Source organism: Mastacembelus armatus, chromosome 17 (assembly GCF_900324485.2).
Source record: "Mastacembelus armatus chromosome 17, fMasArm1.2, whole genome shotgun sequence".
Classification (NCBI taxonomy): domain Eukaryota; kingdom Metazoa; phylum Chordata; class Actinopteri; order Synbranchiformes; family Mastacembelidae; genus Mastacembelus; species Mastacembelus armatus.
The window spans coordinates 8720622-8738421 of NC_046649.1; the positions used below are offsets into that span (position 1 = coordinate 8720622).

The following is a 17800-nucleotide window of genomic DNA, read 5'->3' on the forward strand; positions in this document are numbered from 1 at the left end:
CTCAAACGTATATGTGCAATGAGGCTTGTTTTGATAATGACTGACATACTTTATCAGCCATATGAAAACCATCTCCTCCCAATTTCAAACTCAGTAAAGAGCCAGCAGATGATGGGACAAGATGGGGCAGAGCCTGCTCATGCAGCAGTTGTTTTCCTCCTCTCCACAGTCTCGGTGTGAGTCCTGAGTCTATTCTTGGTTTTCTGTGTAGGTGTTGAAGTGCTGAATCAGACTCAGCATGATGGAGGAGGAGGAGGAGGACAGATGTGCCGCTGATTGTCCGTGAAAGAAACTACTCCAAGCTGACAGTCAACAACACACTGACCACACACTCTCTCTCTCTCACACACATCATCTCACATCACACAGAGAATAAAGTTTAGACCAATTTTTTGCATTCCCTCCTGTTAAGAAAAAAAAAAACAGGTATATGTAACCTCATGTTTTTTCTCACTCACCATGCAGTGAACTGAATTGATCCACAGCTGTTTCATGTCTAGGATATTCAGTGACCTAATGAGGACATCTAGTGTCAGCTGCTTGGTAATGTTTTGTAGAGTGAGCAGACTGATGCATGGTTTGCAGCTATAGGCTGTGAAAAATCACCTAATAATCACATTTATCTCTATTGGATTGGTCTTATAAAAACATAGAGCTCAAATTTGTTTTTAATCTCCTAACAAGCAGAGGCCCTATATATGATACTGGAGATGATTTTATATATTAGAAGATTATATAAATGATATATAGAAGATTAGAAAAAAAACACTCACGACCGGTCCAACCAGCAACCACATACAGGCAGAAAAACCAGTTGTTGCAGGATGACACCTTCATCCTCTTGGCATTAAGAAAACAAATCTCTTCAAGATGCAGGTAACATTTTCAAACCATATTTTCAACTACACTCTCCTCTGTTCTCAGTCTTATTCTGAATGTTTGATTCACATACAACAACCTTTGCACATTGTCATTCTACATTAAAATGACAGATCAATTGCACAGTCTAATTGAAAAAGCGTGGTATAAAACATTTAGCCAAAACAAGGGTGTTAGTTTGTTTTTGTAATTCTGTGATTTAGGAGCGTGTCAGTCAGGTCGAGGCGTAGCTGCAAGCACCTGTCCCGCTTGTTGATCTGCATCCAGAGAACCTGTTTTAGTCACAAAGGTTGCAAGGTCATAAAAAGACAAGAGTCCTTTCTTGCTGTTTGAGTGACAACATGTAGAATAGAATAGAATAGAATAGAATAGAACATACTTTTGACTGTCCTGTATTTAGTTTTACCAGGATTACAGCTCTGGTGTTATGAAGCATTGGTGTGGCCTTTCTCCCTGAATAGAAGAATAGACCCATATAAATTGTATATATAACTGCACAGTAACTGTAGCTGTCACATAAATGTAGTGGAGTAAAAGACTATGTTATGGAGTGGTATAAGTGGAAATATACAAGTACCTCAAATTGTTCTCTTCATTTTACCTGGTTCCCCTTGTTACCTGCGGTCTAGGGCGCATGTCAGGTGGAACTGATTAACTGAGCTACAAAGGCTTAAAGTCTTAAATCATGATGTAAAAGTTAAAAATGTCGTTTCCTTCACTTGTGTCTTTTCCTCAGTCGCTCCCATTCGACGTGAAGCCGTCAGGAGAGTAAAGAAGGGAAAATAAATAAGCCTTTGTTGGAGCCTGCATATTGTATTTATATAGGCCTACTTGATTATATTGATATTTTATATTGCCTATCATATAAGCTGTTTACGAGGAGGGGGCGTGGCTCCAATGTCACGTGCCTCTATGTTGTTAAACGAATTGAGTGGCCACGCCCTCACCTCGTCCTTACGTTACGTCGGCCTCTGCGTGCGGAAGAGACATTTTGGGTCGGAAACTTGTACTGTTCGTCACTGGGTCCGTGCAGCTCTGCGCCGACACTACCTTGAAGGTAAGAGTCGCATCGCAGTGAGGGCTGCGAGTTCAGGGTTGGCTCTGAAGCTTGTTGCTCGGACTTTAATGGCGCCGCTTCAATCCCAGTTTGACTTTGACTGGCGTCCTTACTCTCCGCTGTTTCCCAGCCCGCCTTCTCCTCAGTATTACATAACTTAATGTGACACTGTGCAGTCAGGAAAATGATTAGTTTTCTTTTCCTTTTTCCCGACAAAGAACTTTTTTTTTTTTTTTTTACTCGGGATAAAAATGAAAAGCGCGGGCTACAATCAGTATGCGCCAGAAGCTGAAATGTTCATGTTTCCCCTTCAGATTCCCCAGGATGGGTGTGCTGTCCAAAGAATACGGATATGTGGTGCTGACTGGTGTTGCCAGTATGGTCATGGTTGGACACCTGGCATTCAAAGTCGGAAAAGCCCGCAAGAAGTACAATGTGCCGGTGAGCAGACTGAGCCTACTGTGGATCACATATATAGATAATGAAAACAAACCTGTGGTTAAGGTCCAGACACCATCAGTCACTACCTGAGCAGCCTGCTGCTTGTTGACACTGTGTTATGCTTCAGTGTCTTTGTATGGCCTCAGCCTATGAAGCTGTCTTGTCTTGTAGTATCCTCAGATGTACAGTGATGACCCTGAAAATGGAAATGTCTTCAACTGTATCCAGCGAGCACACCAACACACGTAAGTACGAGCTGAAACATGGAGGTTTTTCTGAGTCATACTGACACTGGGAAATGAGGGGAAAGTTTAACATGCTGTTTTCATTTTCATCAGCCTGGAGATGTACCCCGCCTTTCTCTTCTGCCTGGCTGTTGGCGGCATGCATTGTCCTGTGAGTTTATTTGCACTGTCATACTACTACAGCATTAACATGCCCCTTCCAAACTGAGGTGTGGCAATCACAGTGCAGAATGTAAGTGGATTAGTGTTCATTTGATAGGACCACTGGACGTAGGGATTTTGGGAGAAATGTTTACTCTTCTTGTCAAATCCATCTGAGTGTGTTATCTGGGCTTTGTGTGTGTGTCACTATTACAGCGTCTGACCAGTGGGCTTGGAGCTGTATGGATCATTGGCAGAGAGGTGTTTGCACATGGGTACTCTACAGGCGGTAAGAAAACGTTGGATAGTTTTTCTTTCATACATGTTTTCTGCTTTTTGTATACTGATTTAGGGATTCTACTGTCCTTATTAATCCCAAACAGATCCTAAGAAGAGAATGCGAGGAGCATTTGGGAATGTGGCTTTCCTTGGGATGATACTGACCACTCTCAACTTTGGAAGCCACCTGTTGGGCTGGACGGGGCCACGGTTCGGGCCTTTCGGTCACACACACTGCTGCTAAAGAGGGTGAAGGCCTCAGCTGGGCTCACTCAGTAACCTTATAACCAGGGCCACTATACTATGAGGCATGTGTGACAGGCTCTGTGTAAACTGTTGAAGTTAATGTTGTCAAGTGATCTTACCAGTTCTCCCTGAATGCAAGTGCCAACTCATGTGTGGCACACCCAAGATCTGAAGTTTGAAATGAGTTAGCCACATAGCTCTTCCTATCACATGTTTTTTGCAAGTGAAGATGTGATAAAAAGATACATTTCAAAGGGAAATTTGGCTTGTTTATGACAGGCTATGTTTTATGGTCGCATTTGCTTTATTCAAGTCCAACTTTATACATCGATGAACAACTGAGAATGGTTTGTCAGAAATATTGCTTTTGTAGATTAAAAACCAACATAATTTCAGTCACCAAGACTACGTTTTTCTTTTTTTTTTTTTTTTTTTTTTTTAGATGTTTCTCATAGTGAAAACTTATTTTAAATATTTTGTAATGGTTATAAAGACTTTTTTATTAGTTGAATGGTTTCTTTTAAGCTGAATAGTTAATTAACTTGCCTTAAACAAATATACACTGTTGTGCTTAAAACAAAAGAAGGTAGATTTCATACAGATTATAATGACTCATAATGCTTGAGAACTTGCTCACATACCGTGACTGTTAGAAAACAATATCTCACACTGTAGACAAATGCAACTTTCTATTTTATTATCAAACAAAAAATCCTTATATCAATAAGTTCTTACAGCCCATATTTCAATGACATATTATCATACATCGCTGTTGGCACTTAACAGTAAAGTAACACAATGTATAACCTGATACAGCAACTTAGTTTCAGCACATTTGCTTTATATACCAGCTAATACAGATGTAGGTAACAACAAACCTCCTCAATGCTGCTTCTCATTATCTCCAATTTTAAACAAATGCGATGTGCACAAATACATCCTCTATAAATATGAATTTTACAACACATGTAACAATAATAGTGTTACCTTTACTATTTACTCATGTTAAAATGCAGCAGGGTCTTCTCACTGTGCAACCAGATCATGATGATAGTTCCATGACACATATAACTGCACATATGAGGCTGCTACAGTAAATATTTTCCACATTCTGTTTTGGGTATATCCCTTAGTAAATTTTAACAAAAAGAACAATTAGTGGTTTCTTCTCTAAGAGTGGTGTGTGCAGAGATAAAGCTTTTCAATCGTAAAAATTACATCTTTGCTTCTTTTAATTTTTGTGTTCATTTCATGCAGGTTTTAAGAAAATGTGCAACCTATAAATCTGGTTTGAAAGTGCACTTCACTTTTATTTGGTAACCTACAAGGACATGATTTAAATTCCTTATGTCTTCTGGGCATATTGGCAGCTTTCCCGTCTCCAAGCACTTAATATCCTTGTCCTGTCTTTGTCTCTTACTTCTGGCTGAATAACCTGAGGTTGACTGTTATTTTACTATGGAGGACTCAATGCAAACTTGAGCCACATTACCTCATCTGTCCCCTAGGGGGACGTGTGACAATTCGTGCCACATGAAAGTGCTGTGCAGGAGTCAGCCAGGGATACAAAGAAATCAAGATTCTCATCTGACTGATGATCTCCTGAACTTTAAAGGGAATGTGGAAAAAAGGTTGAAATAATACCAAAACCCTTTACTTAAGATCTTTCTCATGGAACCACAGATAAACATATTTAGCACTGATTCATATCAATATCTGTCCTTCTAACGGCAAAGGGAAACTCATCTGCAGAGATGCAGCTGCATCCAGGCAAAGGCTTTGGTGTCTGCTTTGTTTCTGTCCTCCGAATGATGGAAGTGACCGATTCCTTCAGTAGGTATATCTGGAAAGTGGTGTGTCTTCCATCAAATCATCCTAGAGAAATTATTAAAAACAAATTAAGATGTATTTTTAGATTGGTACAGTTATTAGAGCCATAATTTATGAAATCAAAATTCAAACTTGGCCATGCAATCTGGACAGGCCAGCAGGCTAAGTATAATATTAATGTAAATCATAACCACACCTTCACATTGTGTTAGAAGACTGCACTTACATACATACATATGTAATATATGATGTAGGGGGTCAGGAGACAGGACACAGATTATACTATATTTTTTAATTAAAACCCTCTTGATATTGATTTAACCACTGACTGAGGGATATAAGTGGCCAATTTCACCCAACTTACAGCTTTTATTTGAAAACTCAACAAGTTCACAGTTGAAAGTCAAAATATCAGCAAAGAGCTGAGGAGGAAATTAGCTGTTTTGGGAGAGTGCAATTAAAGGTTTAAAAATTTGTTATTGCATGTATATAAAGTTGGGACACTGAAAGATAAAACCAATCAAAGATTGTGCTGCAGCTGCTATTTTGACTGTTATTCCCTAAGAAGACAAGATCAACTGAGAAGCACCTTTATTTGTCCCACCGAGGGGAAACTGACATCGTCACAGCAACAAGTAAGGTAAAAGATAACAAAAAATAAGAGCAGAATAGAAACAAAATTTAAAAATTAGGTATTTACATTAAAATATATATATTAAAAATGAAAATATATATGTACAAAGTGAACAGACAACATTGCAAATCTAGTCCACGCCATCAAGTTATTTCCGCTGACTTTTCAGCACGGGTGGCCAATTCCAGTCCTTGAGAGCTACTGTCCTGCTTGCTTTCCAACTATAGCTGCCCCTCCATCTTCTGGCTGGCTGAACACACCTGATCCAGGTAATCAACAGTGAGTAGAGCAGGGGTAGTTGGAAAACAAACAGGACGGAAGCTCCTGATGGCCACCCCAACTTTAAAGCTACAGTATATATTATACAGCTGTTTTTATAGGCTGACTTATATTCTTCATCAGTAGCAACCTGACCTTTGTGTGTAAAAAATAGTTGAACTTAAAACCAGAAAGGTATCTTTAGTAACCTGTACTATAATACATGTTTGCATAGAAAAGAGTGTGTTACCATGGGTAGATCCTGTAGCCGATGAAATTCTGGGTGGTTTGTCCGCTGGCGGAACTTGAGGAAGAGGATGACAAAGACGACAGCAGTGGTGGCAATAAACACTGACAGCAGACCGGCCAGCAGGGGGTCTAGAGGGGAGCTTGAACGATAGCGGGGCCCCTTAAAGTCTAAATGTCAGAGAAACAGACAAACACAATAAGACACATATAAATGAATATATAGAAAGAAATTTCAAACAGCTTATAAAGCAGAACATTTTGACCCATCCATCACCTCACCTTCATCGCCAACATTAAGTTCAGACGGGACCTCGTGGTGTGTTGGCCCAGCAGGGGCCCAGCCTGGAGCTGATGTTAGGGTAGCGGCGGTGGTCAGTGATCCAGACTGTGGCTGGGTGACCGAGGCGTGGGCTGTGGAACTTGTATCCTGCGCTGTGTGGGCTGACCGAGATGAAAAGGTGGCCAGGGGATCTCTGGTCAGGAGGGGTGAGGCGTGCTGTAGAGGGGTGGTGCTCGGTACAGTCGGTGTGGATGAAAGGCTGTCTGCTGCAGCTGAAAATAAAGATGTGAGGGCAGTGCTGTATGAATTCAAAACAGTACAGAGAATTCTTCAAAGGAAATGAACCATGTACGCAGCAGTCAGCTGTAACTGTAACTCTACACTACCCTGCTCATGAAAATGGATCGTTCCCGCTCACACTAAAGCTGCTAACCATAGTGTGTTTGTTGTCATGTCCTACTTGTTCTGCTTGACAATGCAATTGCTGATTCAGCTACATAATATCTACATAACCATACAAGCTGAATTATGAGCTGAAATTTTTAGTTGAAGTAGAGCCGAACTACAGAAAACTACATGTTTGTGATAATTAAGTAAAATGGATATCTTGGGTGGGCAGCACGGTGGATGAGTGGTTAGCACTGTTGCCTCACAGCAAGAAGGTCGTTTTTCTGTGTGGAGTTTGCATGTTCTCCCTGTGCTTGTGTGGGTTTTCTCCAGGTACTCTGGTTTCCTCCCACAGTCCAAAAACATGTATGTCAGGTTGGTTGGTGACTCTAAATTGCCCACAGGAGTGAGTGTGAGTGTGTAAGGTTGTTTGTCTCTATGTGGCCCTGTGATGGACTGGTGACCTGTCCAGGGTGGACCCCTGCCTTTCACCCGAGAGAGAGCTGGGATAGGCTCCAGCAGATCCCTGTGACCCTGAGCCAGGAAAAGCGGGTATAGAAAATGGATGGATGGATGGATATCTTGGGTGGTTTCTGTTTGTCAAGCGACACAGTGTTCCACAGACACAGAGGTGACAAGTGTGACCTGGGTGGCGTTGTGTCATGTTGTCTGTTGTATCTGGGCTCGTCAAAGAGACAACATGGCATCAGCTGAGGGGAGTTATAATTATCTGAACTATAAAAGGGATTCTCTTAAACGAGGTTACGACACACATTCTCAATCTCAGTCCAGTCATGTGGGGGTCAGGGGAGGACTGTGTTCCTGGAATGCTGCTGGACATGGAGCTGAGTCTGAGGAAAGAGTCTGTGTTTGCAAACAGGCAGCTTTTAGTGTGTGGGTAGTTTTATTTTAAGACTCTAGTCTGGACAAAGTAAACAGAAGAGACTGGAAAATTATAGATTCAGAATTATAGAATTATGGATGCTGTTGACCTTGATTTCTGTGTTGATAATAACCTATTCTTACAAAGGTCCAGACTTTTATAAAGAGGCAGAGGCTACAAAAAGTACATGCATGTTTGTTTTGATTACCTGAAACAGAGGCAGTACTAGTGTGAACAGTCATCGTGACAGACACGCTCATGTGTTGAGATGCAGCCACTGCAGAGTTCGTATTCAACAAGTGGGTTTTAAATGCTGCATTTGTCACGGCCTCTGAGTGGACTGTTCCTTTAGTCTTGGTTATGGTTTCAATCGAGGTTTCAGCTCTGCTTGTGGGATTATGTGTCCGCTGTGGGACCTCATTCCCAGGATCCTCTGTCAGGTCTGGAGTAGCTGAAGTTGCAGTATGACTCAGGGTAAAGACAGGAGAGAAAACATTGCTCTGACCTATGAAGGAAGAGATAAATCACACATAGGCTGAAATTAATTAATCAGTAAATTATTTTTTCTATAAATACCTGTCATATTCTATTAAATCGTCCCCTTAAAATTCCCAGTAGCACAAAGTCAACTAAACTAATATCTTCCAACTCACAGTCCGATACCCAAAAGATTTTCAGTCCTTTAAGACTAATAAACAAACACATAAATAAAAACAACAATATAATACAACAACAATAAATAAGAAAAAAATACCAGTGAAAAGCTGAAATCAGAATTTAGCTTCTGTTTTTAATGATATGACTCAAAATGATTATTCCATTAACAGTACAGTTGCATATTCGTTCTCTGTCAAACGAATCATGGATGTATCCACTACTGTGCAACCTCAGAAATATTCCATTTTTTATCCTAAAAGACCAGGAAAAGCAACAAATCCTCACTGAAGAGATTTTTTAACTTTTAACTGATTGATCAGCAAAATATGTGACAATTATTCAATAATTGATCAACTCATTTTGTTAAGCTCCAGGTTTATGGCTTAATGATTTACACACACACACACACACACACACACACACTACAGTCTGCTGTTATACAATTTCAATTTTACACTGTGTGGACTGATTCCTGTCTTGTGTTAATTTGAGGTTTAAGTGAAGATGCATACAATAAAATTTGGTACAAGAGCCTGGTGGATAGAAAGCTGTTGTTGATCATCAATATGTGCACTTCCTGAGGTGAAGTTAATAAAGGAACCGAACAGAATGCAGCTAACAGCCTGCAGCTCTCAATTAACTTTCTATTAGATCAATACACTTTCAAGACCATCATGTGCAGAATCAATACCGATTCCAACTCAGCTGTCTGTTCACCTCAAACACAAAGACACACACCGGGGGTGACTCCTTACCTTGTGTCTGCGATGAGCTGGTAAGAAGAACCAACGCGCAAAACACTAAATTTATTGCAAATTTCATCTCATCCGCGGCCTTTATCCTGCACATCACGACAGAACTGACCGAGCGGGCTCTACACAGCAGCCCTGCTTTTTCGCTCTGATGCTGTTTCCGTTACGTGATTTGACAGGGCGCATCACCAGAGCTAAAAATATCCTGGGGGAGTCGGGCAGAAGAGAAGCAGGGGTGGGGCCGCATGCGGGCGGCGGTGGGAGCAGCAAAGACATGAACCTTATTCTAAAGAGCAAAAAGTGTCACTGAGCCCATTGCAAACTCACGCTTCACTTTCCATCTCCGTGCTTCCCAGTTTGTTTGCTGGTCTGTGCATCTATTCCTCTGAAACGCATCAGTTTGCAGCCGCTGATGCTGAGCTGCTCCAATCAAATATCGGTGCGTCAGAGGCGCAGCCGCCTGCGTCAGGAGCGCCGGTTGTAGAGCGCTGTAGCACTGAACACGCACCAGGCTCTGGGCGAGTTTAACTGTGCTCGTTATTATTGCAGGCTTGCTGCAGAGACTGCTTCAAAGGTATTCAACGGTAACAGCTGAATAGCTGGCAGTGTTTGCTGGTGGTAATGTGAGACAACAACTTTCCATTCCCCGCGGAGCTCTGTGTGTCGTCATGTCTGAGCGCACAGCCCACATGTGTACTCTATGGACTGCCGAATGACCCGCTGCGTCCTCTGTCAGTCTGTGCCACATACAAAGGACAGTGAATGCTCCTTTAATTATTTCTTTTTGCCAGCCAGGCTTTAATTTTTAAAAGATATCCAAACCTTCAGGTTGCGTCAGATGGAGCCGCCAACCACTCCGGGAGACAGCCCGGCGGACTTAACGGTGGAGACTGTGGAATCGGTGAGTGACTTGTCAGCCACTTCACCAAGTTTATTGGATTAAACCTGCAGAAGCAACTTCTGTAGTGCCATTGAAAACAGGAAAGCTTATTTGATTATCTGTGCTGGTCACAAAATAACCTCAGCATAAGCTCACACTGATAAGGACATATTTCACTGTTTCATTTCAATAACTCATGCAACTTTAAAACAATAGGCTTCAAATAGAAAACTGCAGCCTGGTTTGTTTATTGTAGTTTAACATAAAGAGATGGGATGAACTGGACCTTCTGTAACATGATACCAGCTATAAGCATATGCTGTCCTAATAATAACTAACACCATGTGCTGTGGATTAGTTGCCATGACAACACATTTTTATAGTCTATTCAGACAATTGGTCATCCAGCATGCTTCGCCTAATGCATGTCATTAATGTAGATCACATTTTAAATGTACACACATTTGGTCACTTCATGTGTCAGCTTGTTTCATAACGCTGAATAGTTGGAATATATGGGAGCAGATTTACCATAATCTACTCAGATTTTGTTTAAGTGTTGTCATTTGATTTGCTTGTCTCTCGTCGTCTAGGCTCTCTACCAGCTGTACTTTGACCCGGACATGGAGCAGAAGAATGTGGCCCAGAAATGGCTGACCCAGGCCCAGGCCTCTGCACAGGCATGGCAGTTCTGCTGGGCCCTGCTCAGCCCAGACAAGGTCTGTGTTTGTAGTTCTGTAGCATAAAGCAGTGCCGTGTGTTTGAAATAGCAATAATTTTAATTATTATCAAAAATTATGTAAGCAAAAAATCATAATGAGCAAAATGAGTTAAATTAACTGAACTTATTTTAATCACATCTGATATGTCTTTCATGGAAAAACTAAATCAGCCTAAGAGTATAAGTCAAGTAGACAGAAAAGAAAATAGAAAAAAAGAAAGGTGATCTTAGTAGAATCTCATGTACCTGTCTGTGGAAGCTGGAACCACAAATCCACATAAATAATTAAACCAAATACATACAGCGATTTTCATGGAAGGCACCAATGTGTCCCGAAGTTATGTCTTTCCCCCTTCGTAATCTATGGTGGCTCCTTTTTGCTGAAAATGACTTTTTTACACAAAAAGCCAAAACCCTGATCATCATTAGTGAGGGTCTCTTGCAGTTTACCCTCATGTGGCTCATGGACTCCACTCACTGTGATTCATGGGTAAGCAGATGCTGAGTATATCACTACGTCTGGTTTGCAGGTTAGTGTATAGATGTGCTAAGGTCTATGTATCATGTTCATCAATAACGTATGTGAATCTGTCTCTTTGCAGCTCCCAGAGGTTCAGTTTTTTGGTGCCAGCACCCTCCATACAAAGATCTCCCATCACTGGGGTGACGTCCCCGTGGACCAGCATGAGAGCCTCAGGATGCAGCTCCTCTCCCACATCTTACACTTCTCCTCAGGGCCTAAAATAGTGCTGACTCGTCTGTGTGTAGCCCTGGCCTCTATGGCTCTTAACTTAATTCCTGAGGCTTGGTCCCAGCCGGTGGCGGACATGGTGAGGGCGTTTCAACCTCAGAAACCTGACTCAGAAGGTGGCCCTGGTGCAGAGATCTCTCCTGACCCCCATGCACACTGTCTAGCATTGTTGGAGCTCCTTACTGTACTTCCAGAGGAGTTCCAAAGCAGCCGGCTGGCTCAGGCCCGCCGTTCCCAACTGAGGGAGGCCTTGGCTGGGGAGTGGGCAGTAGTGTGTCCAATGCTGCGGCAGCTAATTCAAAGCCAGGATTCGTCAAACCAGGTGAAGGAGAAGGTGCTGCGCTGTCTGTCCAGCTGGGTGGGGCTGGATGTTCCATTAGGGGAGAGTCATGAACTGGTCCAGGACTGTTTCTCTGCCCTGTCCAACCCAGAGCTGTTTGACACGGCCGTGGAAACAATAGTTAACACTATTTCACAGCCCGACTGCCAGAGGTAAGAAACATTCTGGATAGGGTCACGAGTTCACTGTCAGTTTTCAGGTGTGTGAATCACAACATGTCTGTGCAGGTACACTGATGCTCTAATGGGCCTGATGCCTCTGGTGCTAGGTCTCCATGACCAGCTAAAGACAGCGGCTCAGGGCGGGGACATGGAAACCTCACATGGTATCTGTCGTATAGCAGTTGCTATGGGAGAAACACACTCCAGGTACATAAAGTCGCACACACATTGGCTCCCATACCTGGCTTTTATTTCTTAATTTGCATCGTTGTGTTTGCATATGACAGGGTTTTGTTGGAACAGGTGGATCACTGGCAAGAGTATCTGGCTTTGGTCAATATGATCCTGTTCTGTACTGGCATCCCTGGGCATTACCCAGTCAGTGAGACCACCAGCTCCCTCACACTGACCTTTTGGTACACTCTACAGGTATGGAGACTTACTTTTTCTAAAAAGAAACATATTTTTTTTAGGTTACTTGTGCATTTAAGTGTGTTTTGTGTCACTCTGTCTATCCAATAGACATAGGTTTTACTTATTTTTTGTTTTTATTATATCTGGCATATTCAGGATGATATCTTGTCATTTGAGGAGGAAAAGCAGGCAATTTACCTTCAGATCTACAGACCCATTTATTTCCAGCTGGTGGATGTGCTTCTACATAAATCCCACTACCCCTCGCAGGAGGAGTACGCCTCCTGGTCCTCTGACGACAAGGAACAGTTCAGAATTTACAGGTAAAATGAGAGAAACAAAAATTTAATTATAGTCTTCCTTCACAGGAAAGAAAGATTTGGGATTTGATACAAAACAAATGAATAATACATGATGGGGAACATGGTCATCTGTACCAAACGTCTTGCAGTTCATTCAATAGTTGTAAGTTGCTAAATATAGCAGCTACATATTTGGCTTCTATCTTTAATTACATTTCCATGGTTGTTTTGCACTGCAGAGTGGACATCTCTGACACTCTGATGTATGTTTATGAAATGCTGGGAGCAGAGCTGCTCAGTAACCTCTATGACCGGCTGGGCAGACAGCTGATGGGCCCCCAACAGTCAGCAGTATGGCAGGTAACGTAATTAAATACAATTGGAACAGTCATTGTGAAATTGTGATGCAGATTTACACGGCGACCATAAAAATTGGATGTCACACACGTTATATTCTCTAAATTGTATTTGTGAGTGTTATTAAGCTGCTCTCAATCGGCTCATTCTAATTTCCTAATTTTCTAATTTTTTCTGTGTGTAAATCTACAGCATCACAGATTCTGTTTCTACTTTCTCCCCTCTTGGTCCAACCTCATGCCTTTTACTTCTTAAGGACACGGAGGCCCTGTTATTTGGCTTCCAGTCCATAGCTGAGACCATAGATGTGAACTACTCTGATGTTATCCCTGGTCTTATTGGACTCATCCCAAGAATCAACATCAGCAACGTTATGCTGGCTGACACTGTGATGTACACCATAGGTATAAACCTCCCTCTGGTTAACTGTCATTTAAAAGCATTTACATTTGGATTCATGATGTGTCCCTTGTTGGCCAGGGTCCCTGGCTGAGTGGCTAGCTGACCACCCAGTGATGCTGGGTGGCATATTACCCATGGTGCTCCAGGGCCTAGTGAAAGCAGAGCTGTCTGTGTCCAGTATATCTACTCTGAAGAGGATCTGCAGGGAGTGCTGGCATGACCTCGCTCCCTATGCTCAGGACATCCTGACTGTCTCGCAGGTCAGACAGGGAGCTTAACATTTACCTTTAAATTTGCTACTTGTATTTTCTGTAAATTGTAAACTTATTGACACTTATTGCCTGTAGGATGTACTGATAAAAGGAATCCATAAGGTGAGTAAACAGGCTTCACCAGCTCGCAGTTGCATCTGAGTCTGTGCACCAACCATTTTTCGGGGGACGTCATGTATGATGTGTGCCGGGTGCGTTGCTGTGTGCCTGTGTGCAGAGCAGCCAGTCCATGTGGCTGATGCAGGCTCTGGGTTTCCTCCTGTCCGCTCTGCCGGTAAACGAGATTCTGGGCAGACTGCACTCTCTCGTCAGCCCTCACGTCCAGCAGCTGGATACGCTGGTCCAGCAGGAGGTACAGCAAAACACACTCATGCAAATAAGGATTGTAGTGGAGGCACATGTGCCCAAGTGCAAATCAATACTAGACTCTGCAGTCTAGTGGCTTCCTGTTAATTAGCATTTTTGCCTCTTTAAGTCCAGGAAACATTGACAAAAACAACCAAACCTGGTCTTTGCCCTGACATTTCACAGTATCTTCTCTTCAGTTGTTGTTGTCATCACATAGCTCCTACATGTCTGACCCATCCACTCTGTCTCCCTCTGCAGCCTAATCCCACTAATAAACAGTCTATTATTCATATCTTGGGGCTGCTGTCCAGTCTGTTTACTACGCTGGACATCAACAGGCAAGCAGACGGCTTAGAGGGAGCAGCCAGTCCCAGACTCTCATCCTCACAGTCCACACACAATCCAGTAAGTTCAGGTTGAAATGTCCTGAAACATTAAAATACTTTATGCCTTCTGGCTCCACTCATTATCATCCACTGAAATCCATTTTGTATTTTTGTGCTTTTTGTGTATTTTAATAGGTTGTGGTTGTGCTTCAGCAAGTGTTCACACTGATCCAGACCATCCTCAGCAAATGGCTTGATGATTCTGAAGTTGTAGAGGTAGTGTAGGAGGGTTTTTACTACTTAGAAATGTGTGTTGATGCTGTTTGTGTCTGTGCACATTTGTTTTTTTTACATTTACTGACGCACCCACTCCCACACGACTCCCACTCGTCCTCCAGGCAGTGTGTGGTGTATTTGATAAATCGGTTCGGACCCTGCTACATGATTTTGGTCCCATGGTCGCTCAGCTGAGTGAGATGCTGGGGCAGATCTACAGTGCCTTCCCACAAGCCTCTGCTCTGGATCTGGCACGGCAGGTACGCCCCCGCAGATCAGGGCCTCAATAAAAGCATTAATGAAGACTGACAGGCTTTTTAGGATCGGCAGCAATTCTCTTTGTTTTTGTTTTTAGATGGTGCACATATTCGCTGGAGAGGAGCACCACATGTCTAACATCAAAAACCTTATTGAAGTGTTGACATCTACAACACTCAATTTATTTCAACAAGGTACTAAACACCTGCAAAGACATTTCTGTTTGTTTTTATGCATAGATTTGTCTTGCTCATCTTATCATCAAATTTATTTTCCAGGTCCACGGGATCACCCTGATATTGCAGAATCATTTATGCACCTTCATGCTCAGGTTGGTCAAATGCACTTGTCTACTTTTGTGTGTTTGGATGATCTCAAATCTTTTACTGACTGCAAGTGTCTGTGTGCTGTCTGCTGTCAGATTCTTAAAAGGAAGCCTGACTTATATTTATCTGACCAGCTGGATGTAAAAGCATTGTTTTTCTGTGGTGAGTATTATTTTTCTACTGTATTAAAGTAATTGTCATGCCAATAATTGAAGATCACAAAAATAAAATCCTTAAATTTCAATGTTGCATACTTTTGACTGTGTTTTCATACTGTGGTTACAGAAAGACCTGTTATTAAAAAGGTTTCTTAATTTTTCAATTAATTTCATAATCTCACATGAACCTCCCATGTGCGTGACCCATTGGCTGAAACAATTATTCTGTTTTTGTCAGGTATTCTCTCACTCAAGTTTCCAGAGACGCCCACAGTAAAAGCCGCCAGTCTATTTTTCGTAAGTTGAAGCAGAGATGTGTATGGCATCATTTACACCTTAGTTTTATCAGCTTATAAAGTTTTTTCTATTCTTTCCCTGGCAGACAGAGCTGTTGCCTCGCTGTAAAGACATGTCCTCACTTGGTGAAGTGTTGCAGACAGATGGAAAGCTTCTGACAGAAACCATACTCCAGGTGAGTCAGGCTTTAGGAAAACTAGATATAACAATATTCAATTATCCTCTTGTGTAATGGGATTCTATATATTGCTATTATATGCAGTGCATTTAGACCCTTCATTTTTTTCAATTTTGTTATGTTGCAGCCTGATACTGCAATTGTTTAAATTCATTTTTTTCCTCATTAATCTACACTAAGTACCACATTATGACAAAGTGAAAGCAGAATTTTAGAAATGTCTGTAAACTTATTAAAAAGGAAAAATTTAAATATGACATTTCCATAAGTATTCACAGCCTTTGCAACAACACGTGTAAATTAGCTCAGGTGCCTCCCAAAATGTTTCTACACATTGATTGAAGTCCACCTGTGGTAAATTGAACTGATTGTGCATGATTTGGAAAGGCACACACCTCTCTATAGAAGGCCTCACAGCTGGCAATGCATATCAGAGTAAACACCAAGCCATGAGGTCAAAGGAGCTGCCTGTAGAGCTCAGAGACAGGATTGCTGACAGGCAATAAGCACACAGCCAAGACAACACAGCAGTGACAACTCTGAATGTCCTAGAGTGGCCCAGCCAGAGCCCTGACTTGAACCCTGTCCAACATCTCTGGAGAGACCTGAAAATGGCACCCACTGATGGTCCCCATCCAACCTGACCGAGCTTGAGAAGATTTATAAAGAACAGAAACTCCTCCAAAGTGCAAAGCTTGTTGCATCACAATTGCTGCCAAAGGTGCATCAACTAAGTACTAAATAAAGGGTCTAAATACTTATTTAAATGTGATATTTCAGTTTTTTCTTTCTAATAAATTTACATTCCTAAATTTCTGTTTTCACTTTGTCATAATGTGGCACTGAGTGTAGATTGAGGAAAAATGAATGTAATAGTACCAGGCTACAACATAAGAAAACTGAAAAGGTCTGAATACCTTCTGAATACACTGAAAGATCATTTTGGAGGATACCCACAGACTCTTAAACTTTTAGTATTTCAAATCCACTAAATGTATTTCATCCCTGGGATTTTGTCTAATTCAAGTGTCAGATAGCAGCTTTGTAACTGAAGCATATTGTATGTTTTTATTCCTGTTTCAGGCAGTTGGAGGAGAGTCTCCTCGCAGTCTGACAGAGCATTTCTCTGAGGTGCTGCTGACTCTGAACAGACACTGTCCAGCTCTGCTGTCCCAGTGGCTGAAAGAAACACTGCAGACCCCTGGATTCCCCTCTGCCCAGGTCTCCACAGAGCAGAAACAAACGTTCAGTCAGCAGCTTCTAAGGTAACAGTCCAGCACATGACTAAACTCACAATGCATCATGTGGCATCTTGTTTGTGGGAAAAAAAAGTGACCTTTTGTGATGAACACACAAAGAATTATCACTAGGCTCTGCAGTTGGATGTTGTTCATATGTAAATCTATCAATGTTTGCAGTCTTGTACAATTTTTGTGACAAATGTTATATAATTTTATATTTGTATCTTTCTGCCAGGGAACAGACCAACAAGCGTCGCGTTAAGGAGATTGTGAAGGAGTTTTCTCTGCTCTGCCGAGGCCTGCAGGGTTCTGGATACTCTGATTACTAATCTGAGCTGCTAGTGTTGCAACTGACTTGTCCTTCCTCAGTAAGTCTGAGATACATCAAAACCAACAAACAAACAAAAAATCGAATTAGTTTCAATGTTATATGGCATGAAATACAACCACTGACTGGAATATCAAAAACCAGAACTGAAGTGAAAACAGATTATCTCGACTGTTATGAGAATAAAATTCAAATGGCACAGTGGTCTTTCCTTATGTGCAGGCATCTTGTTCAACAACACCAATA

General features: G+C 41.9%; 3 protein-coding genes across 3 annotated transcripts; 2 read left to right on the forward strand and 1 right to left on the reverse strand.

Annotated features, from left to right (window-relative positions):
* The first annotated feature begins 1800 nt into the window (after positions 1-1800).
* On the forward strand, positions 1801-3687 carry mgst3a (microsomal glutathione S-transferase 3a). Its single transcript, XM_026313594.1, has 6 exons — positions 1801-1936; positions 2251-2377; positions 2549-2622; positions 2716-2773; positions 2980-3052; positions 3147-3687. Exons 2-6 carry the CDS (start codon positions 2261-2263, stop codon positions 3284-3286), a joined length of 462 nt encoding a protein of 153 aa, XP_026169379.1. The 5' UTR covers positions 1801-1936; positions 2251-2260; the 3' UTR covers positions 3287-3687.
* Positions 3688-3964: 277 nt separating this feature from the next.
* Positions 3965-9488, reverse strand: LOC113134192 (mucin-13-like). Its single transcript, XM_026313430.2, has 5 exons — positions 9222-9488; positions 8018-8314; positions 6539-6811; positions 6261-6427; positions 3965-5163 (listed from the first exon to the last, which is right to left on the reverse strand). The coding sequence occupies exons 1-5, from the start codon at positions 9313-9315 to the stop codon at positions 5119-5121; spliced, it is 876 nt and encodes a 291-aa protein (XP_026169215.1). The 5' UTR covers positions 9316-9488; the 3' UTR covers positions 3965-5118.
* A 226-nt stretch (positions 9489-9714) lies between these two features.
* LOC113134189 (importin-13-like) lies at positions 9715-17753 on the forward strand. The gene is made up of 21 exons (XM_026313425.2): positions 9715-10119; positions 10692-10817; positions 11422-12062; positions 12138-12278; positions 12359-12500; positions 12642-12808; positions 13027-13147; positions 13401-13548; positions 13625-13806; positions 13894-13920; positions 14036-14170; positions 14425-14571; positions 14688-14768; positions 14891-15028; positions 15124-15220; positions 15305-15357; positions 15448-15514; positions 15749-15807; positions 15893-15982; positions 17069-17250; positions 17462-17753. The coding sequence occupies exons 1-21, from the start codon at positions 10057-10059 to the stop codon at positions 17553-17555; spliced, it is 2901 nt and encodes a 966-aa protein (XP_026169210.1). The 5' UTR covers positions 9715-10056; the 3' UTR covers positions 17556-17753.
* The last annotated feature ends 47 nt before the right edge of the window (positions 17754-17800 follow it).